Raw genomic sequence first — 23,383 nt, 5'->3', positions numbered from 1 at the left:
GCAAAAATGTAAGCCGTTCTTCTTTGTTTGATGGCTTGTGACTATCCATCATCCTCTTGATTACATTCCAGAGGTTTTCGATGGGGTTCAGGTCTGGAGATTGGCCTGCCCATGACAGGAATTTGAGGTGGTGGTCTCTTAATGTTTTCCAGATCTGTATTTGGTCCTATTAAGCAAATGTGGGTATTTTTTTGCCAGATTTCTTAGGTAAAACAGTTTGAAATCTTGCAATAGTTTTGCACAAGTCATAGTTGCACTAATATCTAGAGCTTTTTGTAAGGTGGGTGGCGGAGGGAATGCCTATCGTATCTTACCCCAGCACGCCGTTCATCAAGACTAGAGTACAAAATGTCAGTCTTGATGAATCGGGGTCCATATAATTATTTTTCATGCAAAAATTAAAATCTTCCACAGGTTTCCAATGAAGGATCCCAACCGTTTGTCCAAATGGGTCCTGGCTATACGACGTAAAGACTGGAATCCGTGTGCATCCAGCAGAATCTGTAGCGATCACTTTACTGAAAATGACTACATGATCCGTCCGGGAGCGATGGTCCCTAGGCTACGTCTAGATGCAGTGCCATCTATATTTGATGGATTCCCAGACCACTTAAAAGAGCGACTTGAAAGGAAACAAACGATGAAAAAGAAGACAGATGAACACATTATTGTGCTTGCTAATCGGCATGGAAGTCAAGATGCAGTTCAGGTACCAGATATGTAGTTTAGTTATTGTCATTGCAGCTTTAAGAGTGCATTGTACCTTCTAAGGGCTCATACAGACGGCAGTATAAAATGGCCTAAGATTGGAAATCAGTGCACGGACTGGCCGCTGCTCACCTGACCCGAGTGTGACAGCTGCATGGAAATATATGAAGCTATCAAGATCGGATCAGGGGAGCAGCCGGCCAGTCCGTGCACTGCTTTCCAATCTCAGGCCATTTTATACGGCCGTCTGACTGCACGCTAACTGTAAGAGTATATAAAGATATACAGTTGTGCTCAAAAGTTTACATACCCCGGCAGAATTTTAGCTTTCTAGGCCTCTTTTTCTGAGAATATGAATGATAACACCAAAACTTATACTCCACTCGTGGTTGGGTGAAACCATTTATTGTCAAACTTCTGTATTTTCCTATTTTAAATCATAATGACAACCCAAAACATCCAAATGACCCTGATCAAAAGTTCACATACCCTGGTGATTTTGGCCTGATAACATGAACAGAAGTTAACACAAATGTGTTTGAATGGCTACTAAAGGTAATATCCTCACCTGTGACCTGTTTGCTTGTAATCAGCGTGTGTGCATAAAAGCTGTCTGAGTATCTGGGATCCAGACAGACTCTTGCATCTTTCATCCAGCCACTGACGTTTCTGGATTGCGAGTCATGGGGAAAGCAAAAGAATTGTCAACGGATCTTCGGGAAAAGGTAGTTGAACTGTATAAAACAGGAAAAGGATATAAAAAGATATCCAAGGAATTGATAATGCCAATCACCTGCGTTCAAACTGTGATTAACAAATGGAAAATCATGGGCTCTGTAAAAACAAAATCATGGTCAGGTAGACCAACAAAAATGTCGTCCACAACTGCCAGGAAAATTGTTAGGGAAGCAAAGAAAAACCCACAAATAACATCATCTGAAATACAGGACTCTCTGAAAACTAGTGGTTTGGCTGTTGCAAGATGCACAATAAGGAGGCACTTGAAGAAAAATGGTCGGCATGGTCGAGTCGCCAGAAGAAAGCCATTACTGCGCAAATGCCACAAAGTATCTCACCTACAATACATAAAACAGCACAGAGGCAAGCCTCAAAACTTCTGGAACAAGGTAATTTGGAGTGATGAGACCAAAATTGAACTTTTTGGCCACAACCATAAACATTACATTTGGAGAGAGGTCAAAAAGGCCTATGATGAAAGGAACACCATTCCTACTGTAAAGCACGGAGGTGAATCGCTGATGTTTTGGGAATGTGTGAGATACAAAGGCACATGAAACTTGGTCAAAGTTGAAGGAAAGATGAATGCAGCACGTTATCAGGAAATACTGGATACAAATTAGCACTCATCTGCCCGGAAGCTGCAAATGGGACGTACTTGGACGTTCCAACATGACAACGATCCAAAACACAAGGGCAAGTCGACCTGTCATTGGCTACAGCAGAACAAAGTGAAGGTTCTGGAGTGACCATCTCAGTCTCCTGACCTCCATATCATTTCTCAAGCGTGCAGTTCATGATAGACAGCCCAGGAATTTACACAAACTGGAGGCTTTTTGCCAAGAAGAGTGGGCAGCTTTGCCATCTGAGAAAATAAAGAACCTGATCCACAACTACCACAAAAGACTTCAAGCTGTCATTGATGTTAACGGGAGCAATACATGGTATTAAGAAATGGGGTATTCAAACTTTTGATCAGGGTCATTTGGATGTTTTGGGTAGCCATTTTGATTTAAAAAGAGAAAACAGTAGTTTGATAATAAATGTCGTCACCCAACCACTAACCATGAGTGGAGAAAATGTTTTGGTGTTATCATTCATATTCTCTGGAAAAAAAAAAAGGCCAAGAAAGCAAAAATTCTGCTGGGGTATGTAAACTTTTGAGCACAACTGTAAAAGGGGTGTGGCATACTTTTTTGAAAGGCAGTCATGTTGTTGTGTGTTTTAAGTCCTGAACAAGCCCCTTTTAAAACAGTAGCCCAATCATATATTGGTAGAACAGGAATGTTATAATTGCGAAGACTTTTCCATCTACAGTTGTGACATTAATCTATGTACGTATTAGTATATAAACACGTGGGGATGTATGTGTGCATATATATTTAGTATGTGACCTGCTGTGCTTGTGTCCTCTAGTTGTACAGGGTCAAGGGTCAAATGAGAGCTGCCAAAAACTTCACACACGGTACTATACCCCCACAGACATACACACGTGTGTTTTATGTAGCTCTTATTTGACTTTGTAGAGATATAGGACACCAGGTCATCACATACAAATGCTGAGAACCATATACACCTCTCAAAAAAATAAAGGGAACACTTAAACAACGCAATGTATCTCCAAGCCACTCACACTTCTGTGAAACCAACCTGTCCAATTATGAAGAAACACTGATTGTAAATCAATTTCTCCTGCTGTTTTGCAAATGGAACAGAAAATAGATAGAAATGATAGGCAATTAGCAAGACAAACACTAAGAATGGTTCTACAGGGGTTGACCACAGACCATTTCTCCTCTCATCCTTTTTGGTTGTTGATTTGGTATCTTTTGCATTTTGTCATTGCTCTCACCCCTAGAGGTACAGTAGTATGAGGCAGTGTCTACAACCCACAGAAGTTGCTCAGGGAGTGCAGCTCATCCAGGATGACACATCAATGCGAGCTGTGGCAAGAAGGGTAGCTGTGTCTATCAGCAGTGTCCAAAACATGGAGCAGATACCAGGAGACGTGTAGGAGGGCACCAACCCAGCAGCAGGACCACTACCTCCTCTTTTGTGCAAGGAGGAGCATTGCCAGAGCCCTGAAAAATTACCTCCAGCTGGCCACTAACATCCACTCTTAAACTGCCAGAAACAGACTCCATGATGGTGGTGTGGGGGTTGTGCTTACAGCGCAACAACATGCAGGGCGATTGACATTTGCTAGAGAACTCCAAAATTGGCAGATTCGACATTGGCGTCGTGTGCTCTTTACAGATGAAAGCAGGTTCACACTGAGCACATGTGATAGTCTGGAGATGCCGTGGAGAAAGTTCTGCTGCCTTCAATATCTTACAGCATGACCTTTTTGGCAGCGGGTCAATAATGGTGTGGGTAGGCATCTCTTTGGAGGGCCACACGGCCCTCCATGTGCTAGCCAGGCGTACCCTGACTGCCATTAGGTACTGAGATGAGATTTTCAGACCCATTGTAAGATAATATGCAGGTACAGTGGGCCCTGGGTTCCTTCAGATGCATGAAAATGCTAGGCCTCATGTGGCTGAAGTTTGTCAGCAGTTCCTGCATGATGAAGGCATTGAAGCTATGGACTGTCCTGCCCGTTCCCCAGACATAAATCCAATCGAGCACATCTGGGACATCATGTCCTGTTCCATACACCAATGCCATTTTGCACCACAGACTGTCCAGGAGTTGACTGATGCTTTAATCCAGGTCTGGGAGCAGATCACTCTGGAGAATATTTAATTCACTGATATCTAGGCTGTGGTATTTTAGTGTTCCCTGTACTTTTTGAGCAGTGTAATTTAGGTCCAAAACTTGGCACAATCAAAAGCAAAGCAAGAGACACAAAGGCCAAGAACAAAAGGTGACCATGGTGAAGGGGCAGATCCCACTACTGGATGCAGAAGGGCATCAAGGAGAACCTCAGTACTGTAGCCTCTTGTTTTTTCTTTTTAGAGGGAGGAGGACAAGATCCAGACGTGTGCAGTCCATGGGTGTAATAACACTTGTTATGAAGGATGCCAGCAAGTATTTTTCAGGTATCTGAACCTATGGTTAATATTAGTGATTAGATTGTCTTTAGTATTGTCTGTTGTGCATCACAATTTATTAGGTTCTTACCCAAATCATCAAGTTGCATCAGTTTACCTTGTTGTGGATTGTCTGGATTGAATAGAAATATACCAAATTTTCTAAATTAGTAAACTGGTTTTGTACAAATGTTCTTCCTTTTGTATATGAACAATAATGTTCCTGTTCACTGACCACTAACAGTGATCCTAATATATTGAGCATTTGAACTGTGTAATCAATAAGTTAAAATATTGCACTTTGGCTTGTGAGAAAGTGGAAATACTGCAATACAGGCTTATAAATAAGCCTTCACTGTATGAATAGCATGTTGGTTTTTATCTGTGAGTTAGCACAATTGCAGTGACACCAAACATGTTAGTATTTTGTTTTACTATGGTTGCACACGAATTATAACCAATTCAGAGAGAAATATATTTAATTCCTTACCTGTGCAGGCCCTTGAATTTAACCACTTATACAATCCTGCTGCTACTTTTATATTGATCTATTCCAAAGGTAGGACATCAATATCAGCTTTTGGAGTTCCAACACTTATATCCATGAGCTGTTCTCAGTGCCATCAGCCCCTGAATATTAGTAGTTGTGGAGTTGAACAGCGCAGCTTCGTAAATTGTGTAGTGGCTACTGCCAGTTACTGCAGATCCACTCCACACCCACCGATCTGATCTTTTGACAACCTACCTTTATGATAGGTCATCAATAGAAAAGCATAAGTGGAGGAAAAAAAAAAAAAAGATACTCCCATGTAAAAGAATTTAAAATATATATATATATATATATATATATATATATATATATATATATATATATATATATATACTTTTTTGAGAATTAAACAAACATAATCAAACACAAACCAAAAAATATAGTTAAAGAGCGTATACTACACAGATATATCACTGGTAAGTATAAAAAGATTATCTGTTACTTATGAAGCGTTCACTAGATGGTACATACAGGCGCTTCTCACAAAGTTAAAATATCATCAAAAGGTTAATTTATTTCAGTTCTTCAATACAAAAAGTGAGTCTCATATATTTTATATAGAGCAGTGGTGGCCAGTTTATTTTCCCAAGGGGCCACGTGAGAGACAGTGACTGTTGTGGAGGGCCGAAATTAATTCTACTCAATATTAATATCGATATATACCGTATTTTTCGGCGTATAAGACGACTGGGCGTATAAGACGACCCCCCAACTTTTCCAGTTAAAATATAAAATCTTCTTAAAAGTCGGGGGTCTTCTTATACGCCATATGTCGTCTTATAGGGCCGGTGACTAATGTGCCTTTTGGGTGGGAGTGGTCCCGATGACGACGAGGGGGCGTCTCACAGGAAAGTGTGAGTGGACTATCCCCCATTACCTCATCGTAGCGCTGAAGCGTGGGGTCTCTGCTGGGAGCGGCGGCTCCTCTTTGTGCCGCGTGGGTGCTGTGGGGCGGCGGCTCCTCTTCTGCAGTGTGGGGCCTCTGTGCTGTGGGGCGGGGGCGGCGGCGTATTTTCATGCGGTCAGTTGGGGCTCCTCCGGCATCTTCTTAAAGCCCGGAGGCTCCGCCGGCAGCTCCATTGCTACGATGCGGTGGCCTCCGGGAAAATGGCCGCTAGGGGCGGCGCATGCTCAGATTCAGATCTCGTCCCGAGATCTCGGGACGAGATCTGAATCTGAGCAGCGGCCATTTTCCCGGAGGCAGCTCCATTGCTGCGATGCGGTGGCCTCCGGGAAAATGGCCGCTGGGGGCGGCGCATGCTCAGATTCAGATCTCGTCCCGAGATCTCGGAAGACGAGATTTGAATCTGAGCAGCGGCCATTTTCCCGGAGGCCACCGCATCATAGCAATGGAGCTGCCAGCGGGGCCTCCGGGCTTTAAGGAGATGCCGGAGGAGCCCCGACTGACTGCATGAAAATACGCCGCCGCCCCACAGCACAGAGGCCCCACACTGCAGAAGAGGAGCCGCCGCCCCACAGCACAGCACCCACGCAGCACAAAGAGGAGCAGCAGCCGCCGCTCCCAGCACAGAGACCCCACGCTGCAGCGCTATGATGAGGTAATGGGGGATACTCCACGCACTTTCCTGTGAGACGCCCCCTCGTCGTCATCAGGACCACTCCCACCCCCCCACCCACCATATACACCCGGCGTACAAGACGGTACCCGGCGTATAAGACGACCCCCGACTTTTAAGAAGATTTCCCGGGGTTAAAAAGTCGTCTTATACGCCGGAAAATACAGTAATTATTATATTTTTGACAATTAGATTAATTGTATCACTTAATATTGAGCACAATTAAGTATGCTGACATCCCCTATATAGCATATGAGCGCTCCACACCAGCCTCCCCCATATGCGGCATGGTTCCATTCCCTGGCGCTCTGCTTCTCAACCTGCCTCCGGTGCGCTGACTCTCTGCAGTACACAGCTGACGCGATGAAATTACGTCATTGCATCAACTGTTTTACGCGCTGATTGGTGGAGGAAGTGGCCGGAGGCTCCTCTACCAAAGAAGTCAGCGCAGATGGAGACAGCGAACGGCCGGGCACGTTGCAGCCCATGGGCCTTTGGTTTGCAGCCCCACTGCTGTCTAAGTCCGCGGGCCGGACTGAGACAGACAGAGGGTCGGATGCGGCCCGTGGGCCGCACTTTGCCCAGGTCTGATGTAGAGTCAGTAAATTAGAATACTTTATAACACCAGCTTGAAAAATTATTTTAAAATCTGAAATGTTGGCCTACTGAAATGTATGTTCAGTATATGCACTCAATACAATACTTGGTCAGGGCTTCTTTTGCATCAATTCCTGCATCAATGCGGCGTGGCATGGAGGCAGTCAGCCTGGCAGTGTGGACAGGTGCCAAGTCCTGCTGGAGAATTAAATTTCCACCTCCAAAAAGCTTGTCGGCAGAGGGAAGCATTGAGTGCTCTAAAATGTCCTGGTAGACGGCTGCGCTGATTTTGGTCTTGATAAAACACAGTGGACCTACACCAGCAGATGACATGGCTCCCCAAACCATCACTGACTGTGGAAACTTCACACTAGACCTCAAGCAGCTTGGATTGTGTGCCTCTCCATTCTTCCTCCAGACTCTGGGACCTTGACTTCCAAATGAAATACAAAATTTACTTTCATCTGAAAACACCTTGGACCACTGAGCAACAGTCCAGTTCTTTTTCTCCTTGGCCCAAGTAAGACGCTTCTTGCGTTGTCTGTTGGTCATGAGTGGCTTGACACAAGGAATGTGACACTTGTAGTATGTAAGTCCACAGGGACAGGGTCCTCTCCCCTCTGCACCAGTCTGTCATTGTAAATTTGTTTACTGTAAACATTATTTATAACCCTGTATGTAACCCCTTTTCTCATGCACAGCACCATGGAATTAATGGTGCTATATAAATAAATAATAATACTTGTAGGCCATGTCCTAGATACGTCTGTGTGTGGTGGCTCTTGAAGCAAGGGGCTCTGCCAATGTAACATGGCACCCTCAAACATGTGCAGCAAAATCTGGACTAAAATATGGTGCTTCTTCCCTTCTGAGCTTTGCATTGTGCCTCAAAAGTAGTTTTCGACTACATATGGGGTATCCGTGTACTCAGGAGAAATTGCACAACAAATTGTATGGAGCAATTTTTCCTGTTACCCTTATGAAATGAAAAATTTTATTTTTATTTTATTTTCACAACTCTGTTATAAACTTCTGTGGAGCACCAGAGGATTCAAGGTGCTCAATACACTTCTAGATAAATTTACTGAGGGGTCTAGTTTCCAAAATGGGGTCACTTGTGGGGGGTTTCCACTGTTTAGGCACATGAGGGGCTCTCCAAACATGACATGGCAACCGCTAATTATTCCATCAAATTTTACATTCAAAAAGTCACATGGCGCCCCTTCCCTTCTGAGCCCTGCCGTGTTCCCAAACAGTTGATTTACCCCACATATGGGGTATCTGCATGCTCAGGAGAAATTGCACAACAAAATGTATGGTCCATTTTCTCCTGTTCCCCTTGCAAAAGTTTAAAAAAAAAAAAGTCTAAAGGAAAATTTTTATGAAAGAGAAGGAAATGTTTATTTCTCCTTCGCCTCTTTGGGGGACACAGACCATGGGTGTATGCTACTGCCACTAGGAGGCTGATAGCATAAAGAGGTAGCTCCTCCTCTGCAGTATACATCCTCGTGCTGGATCCCAGAGAACCAGTTCTGCTTAGTGTTCGTAGGAGGCACTCAGGTCTGGTCTTCAAACCGAAAGGTCTTTATTTTATTTTTATATTTTTCCAAGTGGATTGAAGGGGCGAAGGATCATTTCAAGGTTCCGATTTCCCCGAACCATCAACAGGCGAGCACGGAGAGTGTCGCCTCTCCGTATCATTTCCCGCAACGTGGGATGCCACGCCTGGGCTGAATTTTTTTTTTTTTTTTTTTTTTTTGGGGGGGGGGGGGCGACGGGTCCCTTTTAGGGCACCGATCTCCCCACACCCCTAACGGACAAGCACATGGAGTGTCGCCTCCACGTATCCTCTTCTGCAGCCAGGCCTAATGCCAGACATGTAGCCAAGTCCCATCTTAGGGGATTTAACCCCTTGGATGTACAGCGGCCCCTTCTTTGGCGTTCGAGCAGTGCACCACCACTGTTAAAGCGGATGGTACAAGGAGGCGGATGGTCCCTCTCGACCTCCCTTCTAAAAGGATGGTGGGTTGAGGGTTTTCCCCCTTATCCCTGCACCGTCCAGACCAGCAGCAGCACAGGAGGACCTGCAGCAAGCTGCCTTACCTGCCACCTGGCAGCTTCTCCGGGTAAGTGCCGGGGCTGGAGGGCTCCTTTCAGGCGGTCTGGGGTGGCGCTGTTTAAGGGTAACCCATTTTGACTGCGGGGACGCATATTCGGCCTCCACCTCCATCGGCGCCGCATGGCACCGCAAATTTAGTCCCCGCCTTCGGCCCTGTACTAGGCCGCAACCCTAATCTCCACCCATGCGATGATGCAGAGGCTCCGCCCACCGGTCCTGGCGCTTCTTGCACAGCACGAGAAGCACCTCTGAGATCTCGGGGGCCATCTTTCTCCCCACAGACCACCTCAAGACACACACTAACTGCCATCAGGAAGGATAGAAAGGTCCCGGCAGCAAGTGTTCTCAGCGTAGGAGCCATGCAGTTGGAGAAACGCAGGAGGAGCGGGAACACAGACCTGGGTAAGGGAGAGCTGCATTTTACATTCTCCTCCCTTCTGTAACCCCCTTTTCTCTAGTCACCTTCCATGACGGCATACAGAGGTTGCCTCTTTGCCCTGATGGGGAACAGAAAATATGGAGAAATTAAAAGGCCCTCCCTCCTCCCACTTGCCAGTGTCTTTCCTGTTCCCCATGGGACAGAGAGGTTCCGTGTGCTGTGGTGGCCAGCGACTACAGTACCTATCAAGGCTTTGCCTCTCCTGCCGGGCAGCATGTGGACGCGTCTCGCCTCCCCCTTTTTGCTGCTCCCGTCGTTCCGTGCTGCGGTAACCTCGGGACCTCTTCCTGGCCTCCCCGCACCCCCTCGAGGGTAAAGCAGGCCAGCGATCCCAACCGGAGTCCTCCCTGAGCCCTCAGGTCTCCTCTCCCTCCACGCGCTCAGCCGGCGTCCAAGAGGTGATCGCGCGCATCACTTCCGGGTCTTTGTGTTATGCAGCACTTCTGCCGCCAGCGTCTCGTGTAGGACACCGTTCCTCTACTCTCGGACCCAGGAGGGAACCCGATCGTCGCTGGGGGGAAGGGGCCTGCTACTTTTAGTATAAAACCTGCCTGAAGACACCACAGGTAAGACTGTCCTTCAGTATGGAAGGCAATACCTGCCCTGCGCCTGCAGAGCCCAGCGCTGCCCCTGCCACAGTAAGTGTTGCAGGGATGGGGGTCCTTAGATAGATAACCTAGGGGGGGTCTCTTTTTCTGACACTTCTCTCCCTCTCATTCCAGGGAGACAAGTCTACCCTTAAAGCTTCTATAAAGAAAAAGTGTGCCATCTGCAATATCAAATTGCCCTCATTATGGGATAAAAAACTGTGCCAATCATGTACTGACAAAATAGTCAGAGCAGAACAACTCTCCCTCTTGGAAGAGATCCGCTCACTAGTTGAGCAAGAGGTGCAGTCTTCCATGGCGGCTTTTACCCCTCCACCACCTTCTCCAAGGAAGAAAAGGAAGATTCAGGTTGAGGACTCTGAGTCCGAGTCAGACCTCTCCTATGCTTCGTCCTCTGGTAGACGGGAGGAACCCATGTCACCCATAGCCTCTGAAACCAGAAAATATCTATTTTCCTCGGATTGGATTGAGGATCTAGAATCTGCAGTACGCAGCACTATGGGGCTGGAGGAAGAGTCAGAACTCCAGTCCATTCAGGACCAGATGTTTGGTGGGATAACCAAGGGGAAACGTGTAGGATTCCCAGTACACTCTAATATACTCGACATGATTTCTCAAGAATGGGAACTGCCGGAATAACGCCTCTTCATTCCCTCTGAGATGAAGCACAGATTCCCCATATAAGGTGATTCTGTCAAATGCGACATTCCCAAAGTCAACTCGCAGGTGGCGAGAGTTGCAAAAAGAACCGCACTTTCATTTGAAGATTCTTCACAGCTGAAGGATCCGATGGACAGGAAAATAGAAAGTCTCTTGAAAAAATCCTGGGAGATTTCTACGGTAGCCTTAAAAGCTAATATTGCTTCAACCTGTGTTGCTAGAGCCCTCTCCTGCTGGTTAGGGGAGCTAGAGTCCCATATATCCCAGGGTACCTCTAGAGGTGAACTGCTGGTCTCTCTACCCAGCCTTCTTAGGGCTACTCTGTTTTTGGCGGATGCCTCCATGGAAACCATCAGAGCTGCCGTTAGGTCACTTGTACAAACTAATTCGGATAGTAGAGCCCTCTGGCTCAAGATGTGGTCCGGTGACATCACCTCCAAAGCTAAATTATGTGCCATACCCATTAAAGGAGACTGTCTTTGGGCCTTCTCTAGACGAGATCTTGGAAAAGGCCACAGACAAGAAAAAAAACTCTTACAGAACAAAAACCCCCTAAGAAAAGTTTTTGGTTTTTTTTGTCCCTCACAGCCCCAAGCCTCTCAGAGAGGAAAAGGCAAGACCGGGAGGTGGAGGAAAGAATATCCTTATCCCCCAACAACAGCAGTCCCAACAGGAGAAGCGGTGACTCCGACCCAGTGGGGGGGAGACTTTCAAAATTCTTTCCTCAGTGACAAAATATCACCAGTTGCCACTGGGTCCTCCATGTCATCAAGGAGGGCCTGTTAATAGAGTTCATTTCCTCCCCTCCACGGAGTCTGAAGGTCACCTCCCTAAGAGACCGAACAGCGTTGCTAGTAGGTCTCAGAGACCTGACAAGATCAAATGTAATATCTCAAGTTCCAGAATCGGAGAAGAGTCTGGGACATTACTCCCGACTATTTCTGGTACCCAAGCCTTCAGGCGAGTCTCGTATCATTATAAATTTGAAGGGACTCAACCGACATGTAAAATATCGCAGATTCAAAATGGAATCGGTAAAATCTGCCATTCCTTTGATAGGTCCTCACTCCTTCATGTCGACCATCGCCTTAAAGGACGCATACTTTTCATATTCCAATTCACCCGAGACACCGGAAATATCTCAGGTTTGCAGTACAAGGGAAACAACTAATAGAACATTATCAGTTCAACGTCCTTCCATTTGGAATCTCCTCAGCGCCAAGAGTCTTCTCCAAGATAATGGCAGAAGTAGTGTCCTTAATCCGGAACCAAGGCATCTGTATAATGCTTTACCTGGACGACTTGCTGATGGTGGCCCCCACCAAGACTATCCTAGAGTCTCACGTATCAAAGACTCACGACGTTCTAACATCGAACACCGAACCTGAAAAAATCCCATCTACGGCCCTCCAAATCCAAAATTTGGGGGTTCTCCTGGACTCTGCAAAACAAATGTCTTTTCTTCCAGAGGACCACCGTCTAACCTTAATAACAAAGGTCAAGAGTTTCAGAGACATGAGGTCTCCTACGCTCAGGGAAGGCATGTCGCTCCTCGGTTCCATGACAGCCTGCATCCAATCAGTACCCTGGGCTCAGGCCCACTCCAGAGTCCTTCAAGCTCATATTCTAGAGAACTGGAACGGCCATCCCAGCTCTTTAAACAAAAGGCTATACACGCCGGGTCGAGTCAGAGCCTCCCTGGCTTGGTGGATAAACCTAAAAAATCTTCACAAAGGCGTCAGCTGGACTTAAGTCCCGCTAACTACAATCACATCTGATGCCAGTAAGAGGGGCTGGGGAGCCATGATAAACAACATCCCGTTCCAAGGACTCTGGGACCAGGCAACGAGCAAGAAGTCATCCAACTTCAGAGAACTAAAAGCTGTAGAGGAGCCCCTTCTAGCAACAGGTCAGCTTATCACGGGGCAACATGTTCGAGTATATTCGGACAATATGACTGCAGTTGCTCATATCAGACATCAGGGCAGTACAAAATTCAACAACTTAAAAAGCGTCTCCACCCGAATATGCTCCTGGGCAGAGAAATACCTACTGTCAGTGACAGCGGTCTATTTGAAAGGCTCTTCCAACACCCAGGCGGACTATCTGAGTCGACAACATATACAGCCGAGAGAATGGAGCCTGAACAGTCGGAGCTTCAAGATACTGGTAGACGGGTGGGGTCTGCCGGAAATCGACTTTTCCGCATCTCGTCAAAACACGCAGGTCGAAACCTTCTTTTCCCTAAACCCCAGGGACAACTCCAGAGGAGTAGATGCTGTAGCCCTGAAGTGGAATTTTCGCTTGGCCTATGCGTTCCCACCAATTCCGATTTTGGTGAAGGTTTTACGGAAAATCCGAGAAAAACAAACACCAACTGTATTAGTAGCCCTTTGTGGCCAAAAAGGTGTTGGTACAACCCGATTATCGATCTACAGGTAGACGGCCCGCTCCAGTTGCCAGTAGAAAAACGAGTACTACTACGTTGGCTGTGTTATATACTGCGTGGGCTGTGCTATATACTACGTGGCTGTGCTATATACTACGTGGCTGTGCTATATACTACGTGGCTGTGCTATATACTACGTGGCTGTGCTATATACTACGTGGGCTGTGTTATATACTACATCATAAATTCCAAACCAACAATACACACCCTCACTAAGAGGTTAACGGGGTGCCAGGATATAAATCGGTTCAGTGCATGCATATAGGAAAACCAAAAAAAGGAAAAAGCACCAGAAGAATCAAGTAAGGTAAGAAAATGTCAATTTTATTAGATAAAACAAATAACAAATACTAATAAAAAACCACAGGGAAATGACAGGGAACACACCAAAATAAGGTGGCAAGGTGGCAACCGACAGGTAAACAATACACATAAAGAAAAGGTCAGCGCTAGTATACTTGTGTATCAAGCAAACAAGAAGGGAGGCCAAAAGCCAATACGCCCATAAGTGTATGTGCACGAATCAGTACACAGTGTATAAAGCACCATACAGAATTAGGTCAAAGTGTCCTTAGAGGTTTGTATAGAAAGGTGCGCTAACACATAATAAATATAAATATTCAAAGGTTTACCTGCGGGACCATGATGCCACCCACCCCAACGCGCGTTTCGGCTACGTGCCTTCTTCCGGGGGTCCCGGAAGAAGGCACGTAGCCGAAAAGCGCGTTGGGGTGGGTGGCATCGTGGTCCCGCAGGTAAACCTTTGAATATTTATTATGTGTTAGCGCACCTTTCTATACAAACCGCTAAGGACACTTTGACCTAATTCTGTATGGTGCTTTATACACTGTGTAGTGATTTGTGCACATACACTTATGGGCATATTGGCTTTTGGCCTCCCTTCTTGTTTGCTTGATACACAAGTATACTAGCGCTGACCTTTTCTTTGTGTATTGTTTACCTGTCGGTTACCACCTTGCCACCTTATTTTGGTGTGTTTCCTGTCATTTCCCTGTGGTTTTTATTAGTATTTGTTATTTGTTTTATCTAATAAAATTGACATTTTCTTACCTTACTTGGTTCTTCTGGTGCTTTTTCCTTTTTTTGGTTTCCCTTGTGTTATATACTACGTGGACTGTTAGACTCTTTTGCCCAGGGCCCTCAAAAACCTGGAGCTGGCCCTGGCTTCACTGATTGGTCGCGCCCGGCCGCAAACAGTCAGCGACAGACGCAGTCCGGCCGCGAATTGGCGCGGGATTTGAACCACACTAAGCTAATTGGTCACGGCCGGCCGAATCCTGTGTATTCATTGCATTATTCTGAAATCTTCATAAATAAACAACATACATATTCTAGAATACCCAATGCATTAGAATCGGGCCACCGTCTAGTATCTATAATATAATGCTGGGAGCGTCACTCTGTCCGAAGCCTTTATAGACTGCGCAAGTGCAATGCGACTGCGCAGTCTGGACCCCACAGAGTGATGTAGCTCAGGAGATCGCGGTATGCGTAAGCACTGAACACGTACCGTGATCTCTCCGATGCCCACAGCTCTTCCTGTGTTCAGCGGTCACGTGGTACCGCTCATTAAAGTTATGAATATGGACGCATATACATTTCTTTAATTAGCGATACCATGTGACCTCTCAGCACTGGAAGGCGCTGCCGGCCTGGGATGACTGAGAAGCGGGGACGTGCCAGGATGGGGTGAGTTTGATGGGGGAGGGTGAGCCATGCTATACTCACCTGTCCCGTTCCACCGCCGCGCTGTGTCTTCCACATCCTCTGGCTGTGACGTTCAGGTCAGAGGGTGCAATGACCTGGTTAGTGCGCGCCTTCTGACTGAAGTCACAGCGAGACGACCCGGAAGACACAGCGGCGCACGGCGGTGGAACGGGGACAGGTGAATATCAGAAGTGCCGGGGGCCTGAGCTAGCAGCGACACGGGCACCTGACCCCCATAGCGCACCGGTGTCCACTCCTGCTCAGGCCCCCGGCACCATCGATGAGAGGTGAGTATGTCTTTTTTTGTTTGTTTTTTTTAATCTCAGCAGTAGCAGCATACTTATTATGCTATGGAGCATTATATGGGGCATATTATGCTATGGAGCATCTTATAGGGCCATCAAGCTTTATGGAGCGGAATACGGGGAATATTATGCTATGGAGCATCTTATGGGGCCATCAACCTTTATGGAGCACCATATGGGGCATATTCTATGGAGCATCTTATGGGGCCATCATTAACCTTTGAGCAGCATTATATGGGGCATATTTTAATATAGAGCATCTTATGGGGCCATTATTAACATTTGTGCAGCATTATATGAGGCATATTTTATATGGAGCATCTTATGGAGCCCATCATGAACTTTATGGAGCATTATTTGGGGCGTATTTTGCATGGAGCAACTTATGAGGCTCCTGATTCAATATGGATATTCATAAACATTTAACCTACTGATGTCTCATTGAATTTCACTTTTATTGGTATCTATTTTTATTTTTGAAATTTTCCGGCATCTGCTGCATTTCCCACCCTAGGCTTATACTTGAGTCAATAAGTTTTCCCAGTTTTTGGGGGGGCAAAATTAGGGGTCTCTTCTTTTACTCGGGTCGGCTTATACTCGAGTATATACGATACCTATTCGGTATTGCCACGGGTCTCTTCGGGCCGGAGGCTGGGACATGAACCCTCTGTCAGAAATGGCACACGCGTATAGCCCACTTCAGGCGCCATTTTGTAAGTTACGCATCCGGGGATGAGGATTGTGGTGCCGGAATCGGCGCCTATGCAGTCCGCGCTTTCCGTCACCATTTTTATTTACTGAATCTATATATAAAATCCGTCAGCGCAGCAAGCCACTGAGTTTTCACTGCACATGACAGAATGGGGGCGCAGGATGGGAGCAGCACATGACAGAATGGGGGCGCAGGATAAAAGCACCACATGACAGAATGGGGGCGCAGGATGGGAGCAGCACATGACAGAATGGGGGCGCAGGATGAAAGCACCACATGACAGGATGGGGTTAAGGATGGGAGCAGCACATTACAGATTGGGGGCGGAGGATGGGAGCAGCACATGACAGAATGGGGGCGGAGGATGGGAGCAGCACATGACAGAATGGGGGCGGAGGATGGGAGCAGCACATGACAGAATGGGGGCGCAGGATGAGAGCACCACATTATAGGATGGGGGTTAAGGATGGGAGCAGCACATTACAAAATGGGGGTGCAGGATGGGAGCAGCATGACAGGATGGGGATGCAAGATGAGAGCACCACTTGACAGGATGGGGGTTAAGGATGGGAGCAGCACATTACAGAATGGGGGCGCAGGATGGGAGCAGCACATGACAGAATGGGGGCACAGGATGGGAGCGGCACATGACAAGATGGGGGTGCAAGATGGGAGAAGCACATGACAGGATGTGAGCACCACATGACAGGATAGGGACGCAGGATGAGAGCACCACATGACAGGATGGGGGACACAGGAAGAGAGTAGCACATGACAAGATGGAGGCGCACATAGCAGGATGGGGGCTGCACGTGACAGGAAGGGGGCGCAGGATGGGAGCAGCATATGACAGCATGGGGGGCAAAATGGTAGCGGCACATGACAAGTATATACGGTACCTATCCAGTATTGCTGCGGGGTCTCTTCGGGCCGGAGGCCGGGACATGAATCCTCCGTCGGAAATGGCACCTGTGTATAGCGCACTTCAGGCGCCATTTTGTAAGTTACGCATGCGGGGATGAGGATTGTGGCCCAGGAGGGTTTACGGCACCATTTTTATATCCTGAATCTATATATAAAATACGTCAGCGGAGCAATCCAGCCACTTTCTACTGAAATATATTTATAGATAGATAGATAGAGCGCAGGATGGGAGCAACACATGACAGGATGTGAGCACCACATGACAGGATGGGGACGCAGGATGAGAGCACCACATGACAGGATTAGGGCGCAGGATGGAAGCAGCACATACCGCGATGGAGACCATGTACCAATATAAATGCTCGCCACCCGGGCGTAGAACGGGTTCAGTGGCTAGTATTACAATAATAGTACAGCCACATAAAATATATGAAAACATGTAACAGCGGTATACAGTGTGTGTGTGTGTGTGTGTGTAATATATAATATATATCATCAGCATGAGGGTTCAAAGGGGTAAAACACTCAACCCCTTACACAGGGACATGACATCCACATAAAGCAAGCAGGAGGACGGGGATCATAAGAAGCTGGGAGGTGCCGGACCAAAAAGACCAGACCGCCCCGCAGGTGAGTATAAGTTATTTTTCTTTTCTTATAGGTCGGGTTGTGGGCAGATTATAGAATGCTGTATATAAACCCTGAAACGTGGTGGCTGTAACTCATCTCGGCCAAAACTGGTGACAGGTTCCCTTTAAGCGGTCCCTTTAGCATAGCTTAGAGATATCTGTTGCAGGTCAGGAGGACTGTGTTAGGTGCTTGCTGCTTTTGCAACCCATCAGCACCCCAGTATTTTGTCACAGGCCACCAACCATGTAGTAGAGGAAACCTCTGTCTTCTGTTTAACCACCTAGAGACTTTCTGCGCGTTCTTCTCTCTGACTACTGATCTTAAGTGATCTCTTTACCGGAAGCAGTATTAGCAGTACCAGAGCTGTATTGGTCCTGATTCCTGTTGAGATGCCAATGTATGTTTTACTTTCACCTGTGTTTTCTGATATATGAATTAAAAGCTTTCAGGCTCCATTTTCTAATGGCTTTTCTCCTGGCTTGTCTGCTGATATACACTGTGCTATTGCTAAAGGGCTGCTCTCCTGTTCACTCCTCAGGAGGACACGGTTCACCATGTTCCAGACTTCTTGATTGTTGAGAGAGGGGGGGACTCCTACTTGATTGACAGTTCAGTCAAGCCGTTGCGTGGTATGTCGAAACTTGCGCTCTCCCGAGGCTGCTTTGTAGGGCACCCTTATAGTATTTTCATCATTGCAAACAATAACGTGGCGAGATATCTGGGGTAAAATTTAACAAAGGGAGAATTTTAGAAAATTGCTTCTTTTTACACTTACTACCTAACCAGACTCAACTAAGAAGGTGGGAATATGTCTTTATTATTTACAGGTTTCCAACGAATGATCCTAAACTGCTGTCAAAGTGGCTTGTAGCAATGCATATACAGAACTGCATGTCCTTAGCATCCAGAAGTGTATGTAGCGATCATTTTACTGAGACAGACTACAGCCTATATCCTGGATCATCAGTTCCTCAACTAGCACCAGACGCAGTGCCATCTCTTCTCATTGCATTACCAAGAGAGATTCCAGCAACATTGGAATCTCGGGATGCACAACAGGTAATCACATACCACAATCTGATGCCACCCGATGTGTGAAAAACTATATAAATCACCACACTCAGAAATATGTAATGTATACTGCACACTCCTGGTAGAGCTGGTGCACCTGTTATTTCCCCCCATCCACCTCCACCTGAATTTAAAGGGTTGTCAAGTGCTGCTCACCTCCACATCAGCACATAGCTGCCAGTCATGCTAGCTTCCTAGGTGGTGGTGCCAGGCAACTCATTTTAAGCAGACTATAAAGGATTTTCTCTTCCAAACCCCTCTTAAAAAGAGAAACCCCAGAAATAAGCTGAATGCCACAGGTCCAGCTACTAAAACCTTAAACGATCAGTTAGTACATATAATAAATGATTGTTCTGAGTCATCCAGAGACTCAAACAGCATCAGCTCATCTTGGCTTAGAGAGGAAACTTGGGGATTACTCTATATATGTCACCCTATAATCCCATACTTACATATTGCTTGGTAAATGGCCACATTCTTGGTAACATTTATCTGAATAATGTCATTAGCCAGTAAATTATGTAATACCACTCTTCTCCACAGTAATTGGATATACTGTATATCTGTAATAGTATATCACAGAAAATTGGAATATAGCTAGAGTAAACTTATTGATAAATACACCTTTTCCTTACTCTATTTCCAAATGTCTTCTGATAACTTACATTTCTGTGAAAACGTGTTTGTCCCCTTCCTGATTTCCTATACGTTTGCATCCACAAAGTAAACGCAAAATGCAGTTTATAAATGAAGGTCTTTATTATTAAGGGAAAAATAAATCCAAACCTACAGGGCCCTGTGTGAAAGTGATTGGCCCCCACTTAACCCCTTACGGACCAGAGGTATTTCCGTTTTTGTGTTTCCATTTTTTGCTCTCCTTCTTCCCAGAGCCATACCTTTTTTATTTTTCTGTCAATATGGCCATGTGAGGGTTTGTTTTTTGCAGGACGAGTTGTAAGTTTGAATGGCACCATTGATTTTACCATATTGTGTACTGGAAAACTGGAAAAAAATCCAAATGCGGTGCAATTCCCCAATTGACTACTAATGACTAATTGACTACTAATATGATTCTCCGGGTCGTTCCGAGTTCACAGACACCAAACATGTGTCTAGGTTCTTTATTATTTATGTGATGGAAAAAAAAAAGTTGCCATTTTCCGATACACGTAGTGTCTCCATTTTTATGGGGCTGGGTGAGGGCTTATTTTTTGCACGCCGATCTGACATTTTTATTGATACCATTTGATGTGTATACTATTTTTATGATAGCCCGTTGCATTGCATTTTATTGCAATGTTGCAGCTACCAAAAAACGTAATTCTGGCGTTTCTATTTTTTTTTTTGCTATGCCGTTTATTGATTGGATTAATTCTTTTTATATATTGATAGATCGGGTGTTTCTGAACACGGCCATCCCAAATATGTGTATATTTTTTTTTTATTGTTGTATTTTGAACGGGGCGAAAAGGGAGTGATTTGAAAAAATATATATACTTGTGTGTATATGTATGTATATATGTGTGTGTGTGTGTGTGTGTATACACACACACACACACACACACACACACACACACACACACACACACACACACACACTGCGTGCAGAATTATTAGGCAAGTTGTTTTTTTGATCACATGATACTTTTTATACATGTTGTCCTACTCCAAGCTGTTCAGGCTTGAGAGCCAACCACTAATTAAGTAAATCAGGTGATGTGCATCTCTGTAATGAGGAGGGGGTGTTGTCTAATGACATCTAAACCCTACATAAGGTGTGCTTAATTATTAGGCAACTTCCTTTCCTTTGGCTAAATGGGTCAGAGGAGAGATATGACGGGCTCTGAAAAGTCCAAAATTGTGAGATGTCTTGCAGGGGGATGCAGCAGTGTTGACATTGCCAAACTTTTGGAGCGTAATCACAGAACAATCAAGCGTTTCATGGCAAATAGCCAACAGGGTTGCAAGAAGCGTGTTGGGCAAAAAAGGCGCAAAATAACTGCCCATGAATTGAGGAAAATCAAGCGTGAAGATGCCACTTGCTACCAGTTTTGCCATATTTCAGAGCTAGAGTAACAAAAAGCACAAGGTGTGCAATACTCAGGGACATGGCAAGGTAATCAAGGCTGAAAAACGACCACCTTTGAACAAGAAACATAAGATAAAACGTCAAGACTGGGCCAAGAAATATCTTAAGACTGACTTTTCAAAGATTTTATGGACTGATGAAATGAGTGACTCTTGATGGGCCAGATGGATGGGCCAGAGGCTGGATCAGTAAAGGGCAGAGAGCTCCACTCTGACTCAGACGCCAGCAAGGTGGAGGTGGGGTACTGGTATGGGCTGGTATCATCAAAGATGAACTTGTGGGACCTTTTCAGGTTGAGGATGGAGTGAAGCTCAACTCCCAGACCTACTGCCAGTTTCTGGAAGACAACTTCTTCAAGCAGTGGTACAGGAAGAAGTCGGTATTGTTCAAGAAAAACATGATTTTCATGCAGGACAATGCTCCATCACATGCCTCCAACTACTCCACAGCGTGGCTGGCCAGTAAATGTCTCAAAGAAAAAAAAAATAATGACATGGCCCCCTTGTTCACCTGATCTGAACCCCATAGAGAACCTGTGGTCTCTCCTAAAATGTGAGATCTACAGGGAGGGAAAACAGTACACCTCTCGGAACAGTGTCTGGGAGGCTGTGGTGGCTGCTGCACGCAATGTTGATCATAAACAGATCAAGCAACTGACAGAATCTATGGATGGAAGGCTGTTAGTGTCATCCATAAAGAAAGGTGGCTATATTGGTCACTAATTGTTTGGGGTATTGTTTTTACATGTCAAAAATGTTTATTTCTAAATTTTGTGCAGTTATATTGGTTTGCCTGGTGAAGACAAACAAGTGAGATGGGAATATATTTGGTTTTTATTAAGTTGTTGCATATATATATATATATATATATATATATATATATATATATATATATATATATATATATATATATATATATATATATAAATTTTATACTTGCTTTAATAGTCTTCAGTCCTGCTCTATGTAGCAGGAATGCTCACTTGCTATGTGCGTCGACCGCTGGGCGAAGTTCATAGCTATCTGGCTATGACAACCACAGGGGTCTCCTGCAGACCCCGGGTTGTCATACCAACCCATCGGCAACCCGCAGTCATAATGATGTGCTTCCTGCGCGTGCATGTTAAATGCCGCTGTCAGTTAACAACATGTTAACAGCCCCGGGTAGCTCGTGATTCCACTCGCGGCAGTAAGGGGGACATGACAGCTGATCAGATCAGCTATCATGTGCCGGAAAAGGTACGGGCTCATTGCCGGAGCCCGCACCAAACAGGGGGAGGCGTTCAATGACTGATATATCAGTCATTGGACGTTTAAGGGGTTAAAACATAAATTACCTGTGGTTCATCACATCTCTGGGAAGCTGAGTTCAAGTTCTGTAGCCACACCCAGGCCGGGTTACTGTCACACCTGTTCTCAATCAAGAAATCGCTTAAATAGGACCTGCATGACAAAGTGAAGTAGACCAAAAAAAAAAAAAGATAACCATCATGCCGCAATCCAAAGAAAATGTGGAACAAATGAGAAACAAAATAGTTGACATATATCGGTCTGGAAAAGGTTATAACGCCATTTCTAAAGCTTTGGTACTCCAGCAAACCACAGTGGAAGACATTATCCACAAATGCCAAAAACATGGAATGGTGGTGAACCTTCCCAGGAGTGGCCGGCCTACCAAAATTACCCCAAGAGCGCAGCGATGACTCATCCAAGAGGTTACAAAAGACCCCATAACATCCAAAGAACTACAGGCCTCGCTTGCCTCAGTTAAGGTCAGTTCCAAGACGAAAACTGCTATAAGCAGTAAGAACATAAAGGCTCATCTCAGTTTTGTCAAAAAACATCTTGATGATCCCAAAAACTTTTCGGAGAATATTCTGTGGACTGAATAGACAAAAGTTGGTATGTCCCATTACATATGACTTAGGCTGCCGTCACACTAGCAGTGTTTGGTCAGTATTTTACATCAGTATTTGTAGGCCAAAACCAGGAGTGGGTGATAAATGCAGAAGTGGTGCATATGTTTCTGTTATACTTTTCCTCTAATTGTTCCACTCCTGGTTTTGCCTTACAAATACTGATGTAAAATACTAACCAAATACTGCTAGTGTGACGGCAGCCATAGAAGTAACACAGCATTTCACAAAAAGAATATCCTACCAACAGTAAAATGTTATTGGCAGTGTGATAGTCTGGGGCTGTTTTGCTGCATCAGAACCTGGAAGACCAGCTATGGAACCATAAATTTTGCTGTCTACTAAAAAATCCTGAAGTAGAATGTCCGGCCATCTGTTTGTGACCTCAAGATAAAGCGCACTTAGGTTATGCAGCAGAACAATGACCCAAACACACAAGCAAGTCCACCTCTGAATGGCTTAAGAAAAACCAAATTGAGACTTTGAAGTGGCCTAGTCAAAGTCCTAACCTTAATCCAATTTAGATGATGTG

At 45.4% G+C, this 23,383-nt stretch overlaps 1 protein-coding gene across 2 annotated transcripts in view; it reads left to right on the top strand.

Moving 5' to 3' along the window:
* The window catches only part of LOC143783077 (uncharacterized), a 65,491-nt gene that overhangs the window by 5,310 nt on the left and 36,798 nt on the right, over positions 1 to 23,383 (top strand). For both annotated transcript variants that reach the window (XM_077271320.1, XM_077271311.1), the window contains exons 3-5: positions 415 to 709; positions 4,405 to 4,487; positions 18,604 to 18,835. In XM_077271320.1, the coding sequence (XP_077127435.1) occupies positions 415 to 709; positions 4,405 to 4,487; positions 18,604 to 18,835 (610 nt within the window). The remainder of the gene's footprint in view (positions 1 to 414; positions 710 to 4,404; positions 4,488 to 18,603; positions 18,836 to 23,383) is intronic.

Source organism: Ranitomeya variabilis, chromosome 1 (genome assembly GCF_051348905.1).
Source record: "Ranitomeya variabilis isolate aRanVar5 chromosome 1, aRanVar5.hap1, whole genome shotgun sequence".
NCBI lineage: Eukaryota > Metazoa > Chordata > Amphibia > Anura > Dendrobatidae > Ranitomeya > Ranitomeya variabilis.
Note: the sequence above shows the minus strand (reverse complement) of the source record. Positions and strands in the feature narration are given on the sequence as shown.